The 11,720-nt window shown below is 41.5% G+C and overlaps 1 protein-coding gene and 1 long non-coding RNA gene across 3 annotated transcripts; both read right to left on the bottom strand.

Annotated features, from left to right (window-relative positions):
* Positions 1–4,154: 4,154 nt before the first annotated feature.
* Positions 4,155–6,077, bottom strand: LOC132838819 (interleukin-4 receptor subunit alpha-like). Of its 2 annotated transcripts, none has more exons than XM_060859411.1 (5): positions 5,962–6,077; positions 5,593–5,723; positions 5,060–5,249; positions 4,859–4,955; positions 4,155–4,465 (listed from the first exon to the last, which is right to left on the bottom strand). In XM_060859411.1, exons 1-5 carry the CDS (start codon positions 6,059–6,061, stop codon positions 4,282–4,284), a joined length of 702 nt encoding a protein of 233 aa, XP_060715394.1. In that variant the 5' UTR covers positions 6,062–6,077; the 3' UTR covers positions 4,155–4,281. The 2 variants fall into 2 exon arrangements, with proteins under 2 accessions (XP_060715394.1, XP_060715396.1); XM_060859413.1 differs by having other exon boundaries at positions 4,155–4,459.
* A 2,769-nt stretch (positions 6,078–8,846) lies between these two features.
* Positions 8,847–10,349, bottom strand: LOC132838818 (uncharacterized). The gene is made up of 3 exons (XR_009647667.1): positions 10,267–10,349; positions 9,731–9,867; positions 8,847–8,918 (listed from the first exon to the last, which is right to left on the bottom strand). It is a non-coding gene; the product is annotated as an uncharacterized LOC132838818 (long non-coding RNA).
* Between the last annotated feature and the right edge of the window lie 1,371 nt (positions 10,350–11,720).

Here is an 11,720-nt window from a genome sequence, read left to right as displayed (position 1 = left end):
CTCTCTCGCGCTCTCTCTCAGTCCCTCTCTCCTTCTCTCTCTCTCTCTCTCTCTCTCAGTCTCTCTCTGTCTCTCTGTCTCTCTCCCTCTCTCTCTGTCTCTCTGTCTCTCTCCCTCTCTCTCTCTCCGTCTCTCCCGCGCTCTCTCTCAGTCCCTCTCTGTCTCTCTCAGTCTCTCTCTTTCTGTCTCTCTCTCTCTCCCTCTCAGTCTCTCTCTCCGTCTCTCTCTCGCGCTCTCTCTCCTTCTCAGTCTCTCTCGCTCTCTGTTTCTTTCTTCAGAATTTTCTGTCTCTCTGCTGTCTCTCACACACACAGAGTCTAAACACAAACATATACAGGTCCATATGCAGGCCCACATACACCTACACACAATAGACATAAATGCAGGTTCACAAACACAAAAGAATGACTGACAGCTTGCAGCGATGCCTGACGAGGGCTTTCACTTGTGTGAAAATTATTAGAGATTTATATTCAGAGTCATTTCTAATTTGATGTGTATATTCGATTAGTCATAACTTTGATTCACGAACACTGTCGGCGCTGTTCGGCTCAGTGATAAATAACACGGTGTAATGCTGCCCTCTGGTGGACATCTATGTTAATGCGTTAATCATCTAACATGCTAATTAGTTAGCACTAAACAAACACAAAAGAAGTCGTTTGGCTACAGAAGAACTTTTTAGAAATACGTTTGTTTTCATAAATGATTCTATGTCCAAACACTTGAGTCAAATGCACGTTTTACCAATAATTTAGCTTAAGATGCTAAATGATTCTGATTTGAACCAAAGAGACATTTAGATTGTGATTCTTTTTCGTGGGTTATTTTGCCCATGATTCTGATATGAACCAAAGAGTCATTTAGATTGTGATTCTTTTTGTGAAAGAGTTATTTCGCAAATGATTCTGATTTGAACCAAAGAGTCATTTAGATTATGATTCTTTTTCGTGAAAGAGTTATTTCACAAATGATTCTGATTTGAACCAAAGAGTCATTTAGATTGTGATTCTTTTTGTGAAAGAGTTATTTCGCAAATGATTCTGATTTGAACCAAAGAGTCATTTATCCATGGTTATATTTGACCAGGAGTCACTTAGTCGTAATCCTGAAAATGTATTTATTTATTTATTTATTTATTTATTTTTTTACTTTTTGCCATACGAACAGCATACACAGAGGAGAGAAATGCAGTGCAGAAAAACAGCATCAATAATATCTATTTATTGGGGATTGGTTGGGGGGAGAGATGGGGTAATTTGGCCATATCTGATTACTGCCCCCATATCTATCTATGGTGGTAGGGCCCTGGGTGTAGATCAACTTTTAAAAAAATCTATTTAAAAAAGACTGTACAACCTGTTATACAAAGAGGACTGGAAAGGTGTTTATCATAAATCACTAAAAAGAGGTCTTAATTCCAATAGCATCAAATTAAACATCCGAAGAGGAAGAAGAAGAAGAAGAAGAAGCAGGACTGGACACAGGATTCCGCTGGTATCCTTCTGAGCACGGCTGAAGTGTATTTTGAGAAGCAAACCTGCCATCGCACATTAAGGTTTCAAATCTCAGGTGTTCAGAACATGCTGAAGGCCAGTGCCATATTCGTGTAGTAAATCCAGGCCCAGCGCTCCCCCTCTGGGAAGTGTAGTGGTTTAGTCCATCACAATAAGCAGTGTGAAGTGTTGTGACGTCAACACATCCCTGATCACTGAGAGGAATAACATTAAATCAGTATTAACTCTAATTACTCAAACATTATTTTAATTGAATTATGAAACATATCAGCGTTAAGCTGTCCGATGTGTCCTCATAAACAAGCTGAAGGCCCTAAATGCCTTCTGTGTCCTACCGCTACTTCCTGAACACAAGTTAAAGCGTCCATTAGGAACATTTGGTTTCTATCACAAACACACTATTGATTAAATGCACCATGACTTCCTGTGCTGTTTTTATCACTACTATTGAGAATATGACAGAAACATGGTTCTCTAAAATGTAGAATTTTTTTTATTGAGGTAAAATGTATATATAAAAACTTTTATCAACAAAGGTCTGTTTTATTAGGGGGCACGGTGGCTTAGTGGTTAGCACGTTCGCCTCACACCTCCAGGTTCGGGGTTCGATTCCCGCCTCCGCCTTGTGTGTGTGTGGAGTTTGCATGTTCTCCCCGTGCCTCGGGGGTTTCCTCTGGGTACTCCGGTTTCCTCCCCCGGTCCAAAGACATGCATGGTAGGTTGATTGGCATCTCTGGAAAATTGTCCCTAGTGAATGAGAGTGTGTGTGTGTGTGCCCTGCGATGGGTTGGCACTCCATCCAGGGTGTATCCTGCCTTGATGCCCAATGATGCCCAATATCCTGCCTTGATGCCCTGCCTTGATGCACAGGCTCCCCGTGACCCGAGGTAGTTTGGATAAGCGATAGAAAATGAGTGAGTGATGAGGGTCTGTTTTATTCTGCTGCCACCTAGTGGTCATTATTAGTAACTACAAATAATATAATCGTGCAATGCCTGTAATAATAAGAATGCTAGTTCATGCATTTTTTATACATGCAAACACGTTTTTTTTTAACAAAATATAACACTTTTCTATAGAAGTTTTATGTATTGAATGGGAATATCTGTTTGATTTATGTCAATTCACACACACCTGCTCTCCTAAACCAGCGAAGGCACAAAACTCACTTTTAACTGTGCTCAAGTCTTTTAACTCGCCTTTAGAAGTTCTTCATAAAGCTCTCTCTCTCTCTCTCTCTCTCTCTCTCTCTCTCTCTGTGTGTGTGTGTGGACAACGGGCACTGTGTTCACTCACACATTGTCAAGATTCAGCTGTACGTTCTCCAGGACACACACCTGGCTCAAACACAGATCATCCTTCTCTGTGTAACAGAGCAGCTCCTCAGGATGAACCTGGAGGAGCAAAGAGTGTTAAAACTGATAGATTAATGCACACAAAGAGAATGATGCAGTGCTGCTTTAGTCTACTAGTCTATCCAGATCTCAGCACCTCTTCAGTTAACTCTTCTCAAACAGATCAGCTTCCAAAGCTTTCACGCTAACCACAGCCTTCAGACAAACATCTCCGCGACGTCCTATTGTAGGAGGTCTCATTAATATTTTGGTGTTTGTCGGCTTGTTTGAGACGGCTGTATGCTATCCTACAACAAGATCATTAATATCTTAAGAAAACACGTTTAAACATTAAACATCTTTATCGCATGTGTATATTTCTACCCTTTTGTCTTGAGGGTGTGCAAACTTTTGCACTCTTAACCTTTGCACTCTTTCTGTGATGAATGAGTTTTATAATACTTTTATATATTTAATGTGGAAAAACAACTAAGAGAATGAGGTGATATTTCAAGAAATATGACATTTTATGGGTTTTTTTTATTGAAAAATATTTAAAAATCACGATGTTCAGAATTATTCACACCCTTTATAATGTTTCAATAATCAATAGAAAAGCCTTTGTTCTTAATTACAGCCTGCAAACACTTCTTGTAGGTCTCCAAAAAATTTCTACAGGCTTGCTGTGAAATGTTTCCCTACTCTTTCTTCGCAAAAGCCTTCAGGTGTTCTCAATTGGGTTCAGGTCAGAGTTCTGACTTGGACACTCCAGAACATTCACGTTGTCGTCCCTAAACCACTGCCTGTCCACTCCTGCCATATGCTTTGGTTCACATGAAAGAATTTGTGTGTGTGTGCATGTGTGTGTGCGTGGGTGTGTGCGTGAGCGTGTGTGTGTGTGCGTGGGTGTGTGTGTGTGTGTGTGTGCGTGTGTGTGTGTGCGTGCGTGGGTGTGTGTGTGAGCGTGTGTGTGTGCGTGGGTGTGTGTGTGCGTGGGTGTGTGTGTGCGTTGGTGTGTGTGTGTGTGCGTGTGTGTGTGTGTGTGTGTGCGTGGGTGTGTGCGTGAGCGTGTGTGTGGGTGTGCGTGGGTGTGTGTGTGTGTGTGTGCGTGGGTATGTGTGTGTGTGTGCGCATTGGTGTGTGTGTGGATGTGTGTGTGTGTGTGGATGTGAGTGTGTTTGTGTGCGTGGGTGTGTGCGTGTGTGTTTGGGTGTGTGCGTGGGTGTGTGTGTGTGTGTGTGTGTGTGCGTGTGTGTGTGTGTGCATGGGTGTGTGTATGGATGTGTGTGTGCGTGGGTGTGTGTGTGTGGGTGTGTGTGGGGGGGGTAGCCTAGTGGTTAAGGTGTTGGGCTACCAATCGGAAGGTTGTGAGTTCAATCCCAGGTCCACCAAGCTGCCACTGTTGGGCCCCTGAGCAAGGCCCTTAGCCCTCAATTGCTCAGCTGTATAAAAATGTGATAATGTAAGTCGCTCTGAATAAGGCCGTCTGCCAAATGATGTAAATGTAAATGTAGAAATGTGTGTGTGCGTGTGTGTGTGTGTGAGACCTGGCAAACAGTGTCCATCAGTTTACTCTGGAAAGGAGATGGAATAGACGCCTCCCACATGCTAAGCCTCCAGAGAGAGAGAGAGAGAGAGAGAGAGAGAGAGAGAGAGAGAGAGAGAGAGAGAGAGAGAGAGAGAGAGAGAGAGAGAGAGAGAGAGAGAGAGAGAGAGAGAGAGAGAGAGAGAGAGAGAGAGAGAGAGAGAGAGAGAGAGAGAGAGAGAGAGAGAACAACAAGAATTAGAGAAATAGAAAGCAGGATACAAAGACAGAGTGACAGAGTGTGAGAGATGGATCATAAGAGACAGATTTAGAAAAAGACTGAGAGAGATATAGACTGTGTGTACCGTAAAATTGTTTGAATTACATATTCACACAATTGATCAATGGAGAGAGAGAGCTAGAGAGAGAGAGAGAGAGAGCGAGAGAGCGAGAGAGAGCGAGAGAGTGTGTGTGTGTGTCACCTGCGAAATGCCAGTGAAATTAGGTACATAAGTATGAGGGCCACAGTCACACTCACTGACAAGAGGAAATACATCCAAACTGGAGCTGAAACTGGAGCTACACACACACACACACACTCATCACATATAAATATATAAAATATACTACATGCATCTACAGTGTGTGTGTGTGTGTGTGTGTGTGTGTGTGTGTTAACTCACCTGACCGTGTGGTCCAGTAAACAGGTTTGGTCCATTCTGAAGGATAGCCAGCATACCGTGTCGCTCGAACCTTCGGTGGACTCACGCTACAGCGCACCTGAGCAAGGTATCTGGTGGAAGAACGCAGTAGACTTTCAGCCATGACACACACACTCACACCTGTAGGGAGGCTGAGAGTCTCTGCTAACTCCTGTGGAGAGAAAGAGGGAGATAAAAGGAAACTGTATATGCTGAAATACAGGTGAGACCTATGCTAATTTAGTATGTAGCTTAGCCTAGCAACAATATTCAGTTAGAAGCTGACAAAGTTAGCACACACACACAAACAGGCACAGTCACATGCACACACACATACACACACACACACACACACACACATGAACGCATACATGCCTGCCCACACACATACATGCACACATACACACACACACATGAACGCACACACCTGTCCACACACACACATGCACATGAACGCACACACGCCTGCCCACACACACACATGCACACATACACACACATGCACACACACTCACAGGTGAGGTGCTGCTCCAATATCTGAACTCAGAGGTTATTGGGACAGTTCGATATTTAGGAAGAGTCCAGTTCAGGACCCAGTCGTCTCCGATCAACTCAACACGCATGTCCACTGGAGCTGCAGGTTCAACTACCGAACACACACACACACACACACACACACAGAAGTGAGGGAGTTTAATAAAAAAAACAACTAAAATCAGTGAAATTGCAGTTCTCTGGCAAAACAACCATCATCAAATCTTCCAAGTGAGGGAAGATATTTTAGAAGTGTTCATCGCTATAGTCTGCTTCAGTATCACAGACTCTATACACACTTTTTTGTTTAGTTTTTCATTTAATTTGTCACTTCTTTGAAAACTACATACTGTTTTTGTGTGACTGGAAGACTTTGGTCCTTGGGTGTGAATGAAGAGCCAGCAGCAGTGTTTCATCATCAGGGACAGAGAAAGAACAGGAAAAAGTCATGATAGCATCATCATCATCATCATCATCATCATCATCATCACCGGCATCGAATTCTGTGCAACACAACTCAGAGCTGAGGCAGAGAGAGAGAGAGAGAGAGAAAGAGATGGGTTAAACATCTTACATTAAAAGAAACATACTTTCACACACACACACACACACACACACACACACACACACATACACACACACATACACAAACACACACACTTACGTTGCATTAAGACGTGTGCGATAGGACAGGTTGTAGACAACGTACTGTGCCAGTTCTCTCATCATCTGCCACTTGCACTTCACCTCATGCTCTGTGTCATACACACACTGCAGGTTAAAAGGTCCAGGGAGGGTACCTAACACACACACACACACACACACAAATACACACACACAAGCTTTTACAAATAGCTTGGTTGACGTAAGTTGGCTGAAGTTCAATGGTAGCATGAGGCTTTTGTTTAGTTGCAGCATTGCTTAAAAAAACATAAAAGCTTACCTGAAAAACTCATGACATTCAATCCTTCTGTTCTTCTGTTCTGCTTCATGGTCAGACTCATCCTGTCCTCCTCTCTCAGTTCACCAGGCTGAAAAAAAATCATTCACACGGAACAAATACGCCACAAACTTTCAATTGAATAAGAGCTCAGATTGAATCTGCACCTTTTAAAACCTCAAACTCCATTTCCCATGATTCCTAGCCGGACAACCAACTCATCGTCTGCCGCTTGCGCTCCTAATAACAACATAGGTCATTTCTCACGTCACGTCCAGAACTTACAGAAATTCCCATATTTCATAACATAATATCATGAAGTGCAATTTATAGATGTAGAGGGAAGGAAGAGGAGCTGAGATGTGAAAGAGGAAGTCAGGAGGTTTCGTGTGTCACTCTGACACTGACATTTGACCATTTGTGTGAGATCAGGGTCAATAGTGTGCTAAGCTAGCAGAGTGATTCATATCACACTTTCTATAATGTTGAAACCAAAATGTTTGGGGTAGAATTTTACCTCAGTGCCCTTCAGCATGATTCTACACCATCTCACAGTCTCTTACAAGATCCACAAAGTACAGTATCTAACAGAAGTAAATACACCCCTCACATTTTTGTGAAATAAATATTTTATTATATCTTTTCATTGACATTTACAGCATTTAGCAGACACTCTTATCCAGAGTGACTTACATTGTCTTATTTCAGTTTATACACCTGAGCAATTGAGGGTTAAGGGCCTTGCTCAGGGGCCCTGCAGTGGCAACTTGCTGGACCTGGGATTCGAACCAATGATCTTCCGATCAGTAGTTGAACACCTTAACCACTGAGCTACCACATACTCTACCACATCATGTGACAACACTAAAGAAATGACCCTACAGTGTAAAGTAGTGAGTGTTCAGCTTGTATAACAGTGTAAATTTGCTGTCCCCCTCAAAATAACTCAACACACAGACATTAATGTCTAAACCGCTGGACACAAAAGTGAGTACACCCCTAAGTGACAATGTCCATCAATGGCTGTGTCATTTCTGTCAGATACTGTAGATCCCCTAGCATGTTAGTTACCTATCGAGCTAAAAAAAATCCACCTAGTTGACTAGCTAAATAGTAAGTTACTGTACATATCCTCTCAAAAAACAGCTAACGTTTTAACTGGCTAAACAACAAACACAACTATTTAACAGGAAGCTTGTTGCTAATAAGTAATACTCACAATACTCATATGTGAAGCTTTCAGGTTAAAGGACCGAGCCACGTCCGGCGAGGAGGTTTCAGAGACGAGCTGAACGTGCATCCAGTCTGCTGTGATGTTTCCTACATCATAAGGCAGTTTGATTCTTCTAGTTTTGGACTTTAGCCATCAAGCTAGTGTTGTTTACAAGTAAAGAAGCACCAAGTTTCACTACGTGATGCAATTTTGTCTATTTCTTCACATCAGAGTGATGCTAAGTACTGTAGCTAGTTTATTTTGCTACTAAGGCAGCTAACACTAGACTGACAACTGTATACAAAGTAAGCTAGGTGAAAATTAGCTTAGCTCTTATTTTGTTTAGTTTACTCTAACCCAAATAAAAGAAAACGTATTTTATTATTAAAAGAAAGCTGATGGTGATGTTACATGATCCCAGTTTAAACTTAGCTGATTTTCAGCTAACTAAAGGCCACAATCTGGACCTTACCACTGGTTTGTTACCTCATCCCTCATGTTTAAAGTGTCTGTTTTCATTTAAATTAATGCTGAGGTTTGTGGAGCAGGATGGGAAATCTGACACAGTGGCATTTACAAAATATTATTCGTTTGATGCTTCGACCAAATAACCAAACTAAATACACTACAATTATTTATTAGAACATAAACAAAATAAAAACCAACCATACAGCTGTGGATATTAGGCTAATACTGTATACCAGGCTAGTGTTGTCATGGCCCATGTTGGTGTGTTGGTGTGTTGGTATGTTGGTGTTGCAGCGTATACTGACCGTATTGTGTGAGCTTCATGGTTCCTGAAAGAACCTTAACGTGCGGCGTGAAGAAGAAGAAGACGTCATCAAAGCCAATGGCGAACAACGAAGTGTTGTATCGACACTGTGATCGCTGCAGACCAGATGCATTCTGGGCCGTCAGAGTACCAGGGACGCAAGCCGACACTCTGATCGACACAAATCCATTTCCTCATAATGGCTTTCAAAAAACCTTCAGACCAGAAGTGCACTTCCAGGATGTATTGTGTTCTCACCTGCGCTCATCCGGGTCCAGGTGGAAAAGAGTAAGAGGAAGACCGTCTTCCTCTTCTGTCCAGCTACAGCGAATGTGAGTCATGTAGTCGCTCCGACATTCCAAGGAATCTAAAGCAGGAGATTCTGAAGAAAAAAGCACACATTCACACAAATCTTTAACATGATCTACTCTAACCTACATAACTTCGATTTAATCAAGTGGTATGAAAGTTGTAGCTTTGAGTATGTTTGTGATTCAAATGACACAGTGGGTAAGATTAAACCAAAATCAGTGAAATTAATTCTGGGCCCTCTTTGGTTTAAGATTAAAAAGAGTGAAATTAAACCAGTGAGATTAAAACTGTGGACAGAATTTGTGAAATTAAGAAAGTGAGATTACACCAATGAGCTTCAATTGATCAGATTAAACCATCTAAACAATATAATAAAGCTGTGGTATTAATCCAATAAGATTAACACTATTGATTTTGGGATTAAACTAGTAAAAGTCATTTGTGCCAATAAATCCTTGGGATTAACATAGTGAAATTTAATCAGTGAAATTATACTAGTAGATTTAAAGCAGCAAATTTAATCCAGTGGGATTAATCAGTGAGATTAAACCAGTGGGATTAATTTAGTGTTCTTACACTAGTGAGATTAAATAATTGGAATTAAACCAGTGGGATTAAATCAGTGAGATTAGTGAGTTTTAGACTGCAGTTTTACACCAGAGGCAGATTTGTATTGTATGGTTAAGTACTGAAGATACCCCAAACATCCCTATGGTCACTTTGAACAGGTAGTATATTAAAGAGAAAGAGTGTTAAACTTCTTTTTTAAAGTCTTTTATGATTTTTTTCCCTCAAGTCTCCTTATTCCCCCAGCTCTTCAGCTGCTATTAAAAACTGTCACCATTCGTGAAAGATTGCGTTTGGGATGTGAATAGCTCTCACCTGCGGCAGACGGGCCGAGATTTGGACACGCCGTGGTGCCGTGAGTCGGGGGAAAACTCGAACACCAAACCCAGAGGAAGACCGCTGACGCTGGGGACAGAATGTGGGTCTTCATGACCTCTGGTGGATCAAGTGAACTGGATTAAGTGAATATAAGAAGAATGTACACTTTTACTGATGGAACGACCCTCAGTGACCTAAATTCTGTCTTTAACGTTGAACACTTTTAACATTATTCACGAGAGGAACGTCTGGTTTCATTTATGATCCATTGCTGGAGAGGCGGGCATTTAGTTGTTCAATTTTTTATTTACCATGGATAAAAAAATGACTTCAAATAATTCAAATGAATGTATTTTTCATCCTGATTTTATTTAAATTTTATTTTGAGGCAAGAATCAATATAGCTTTTTAAAATGCAGTTTGAATCAAAGCACAAATCACAGTCAGAATAATAAATAGCAGCCTTTAAGAGATCTGTTAGAAATCGCAGCAGTGTGCAGGTAGGTCTGAAGTAAGAATGTGAAAAATCTTACCTTCAGATGTGAATGATCCAGAAAATGAAAGTTCTCAATTCATGCAGGAATATATAATCATCACACACACACACACACACACACACACACACAAACACACACACACACACACACACACACACACACACACACACACACACCCCTTTCACTGGTCATGTTGACACCAAATATTAAATGTTGCTGACTCACTTAAAAAAAAAAAATCCTTTTATTGAATGCTAATATGAAAAAGTGCATAGTGATGCCATAATGTTCCTGCTATTCATTTTGAAGAACATCTTGTGAAGTGTGTGTTTAAAAATAAAAAATATTTATTTACTAATAGGGGGGCACGGTGGCTTAGTGGTTAGCACATTCGCCTCACACCTCCAGGGTTGGGGGTTTGATTCCCACCTCCACCTTGTGTGTGTGGAGTTCGCATCTTCTCCCCGTGCCTCGGGGGTTTCCTCTGGGTACTCCGGTTTCCTCCCCCGGTCCAAAGACATGCATGGTAGGTTGATTGGCATCTCTGGAAAATTGTCCATAGTGCGTGAGTGAATGAGAGTGTGTGTGTGTGCCCTGTGATGGGTTGGCACTCCGTCCAGGGTGTATCCTGCCTTGATGCCCGATGACGCCTGAGATAGGCACAGGCTCCCAGTGACCCGAGGCAGTTCGGATAAGCGGTAGGAAATGAGAGAGAGAGAGAAAATTAAAAGGTGTTCGGTTCTGGATTCTGATTGGATAAGCGGTAGAAAATGAGTGAGTGAGTGAGTGAATATTTACTAATAATAATTTATGGATTCATGGTACTTTAAACTTTTTTATATAGATAGATAGATAGATAGATAGATAGATAGATAGATAGATAGATTAATGTCTCTATTAATGAATACATTAACACTGGTTCACTAGGTTACATACTGTACTTAAGATACCATGAGCCTAAACTCTGTCCAGGTTTTTTTTATACAGTATACACAACAAACAGGGATAAGTGCTAGTTTTTCAAGTGTTTCATGAAGATGAATGTCTTCATCTGTTGTTTGAAGATGGCCAGTGACTCAGACATCTACAGTAGATGAAGTTCATTCCACCAGCTCGGTGCCAGAACAGAGAAGAGTCTTGATGTATACTTAGCTCTTACCCTGAGAGATGGAGGGACCAGTCGAGCAGTGCTGTACTGTAGATCTGAGGGTGTGAGGTGCATTGTGTGGAGTGATGAGGGCTTTGGGGTAAGACTGAGATGGTCCATTTTTGGCTTTTGTAGGCAAGCATCAGTGTTTTGAATCTGATTCGTGCAGCTACTGGAAGCCAGTGAAGGAGCGCAGCAGTGTGGTGGTGTGGAGAACTGAGTCATCTGTTGTTTTAAAAGCTCTCTCTTTATTTTGGTGATGGATGACAAACTAATTGACCTTTTTTTTTCCTTTCTCTCTATAAATCACTCCATCACTTTCTGTAACTGGTGTACAAACTGG

The sequence above is a fragment of the Tachysurus vachellii genome, chromosome 23 (assembly GCF_030014155.1).
Source record: "Tachysurus vachellii isolate PV-2020 chromosome 23, HZAU_Pvac_v1, whole genome shotgun sequence".
Taxonomy (NCBI): Eukaryota; Metazoa; Chordata; class Actinopteri; order Siluriformes; family Bagridae; genus Tachysurus; species Tachysurus vachellii.
This window is presented reverse-complemented; position numbering and strand designations above follow the sequence as displayed.

What these genes read in the sequence shown, in the direction of transcription:
- LOC132838819 (XM_060859411.1), bottom strand. Translation starts at nt 6,061, where the DNA reads ATGACTTTTTCCTGTTCTTTCTCTGTCCCTGATGATGAAACACTGCTG. An exon ending in CTTCCAGTCACACAAAAACA is followed by an intron (nt 5,724 to 5,961) that starts GTATGTAGTTTT and finishes TGTGTTCGGTAG; the next exon opens with TTGAACCTGCAGCTCCAGTG. An exon ending in ATTGGAGCAGCACCTCACCT is followed by an intron (nt 5,250 to 5,592) that starts GTGAGTGTGTGT and finishes TTCTCTCCACAG; the next exon opens with GAGTTAGCAGAGACTCTCAG.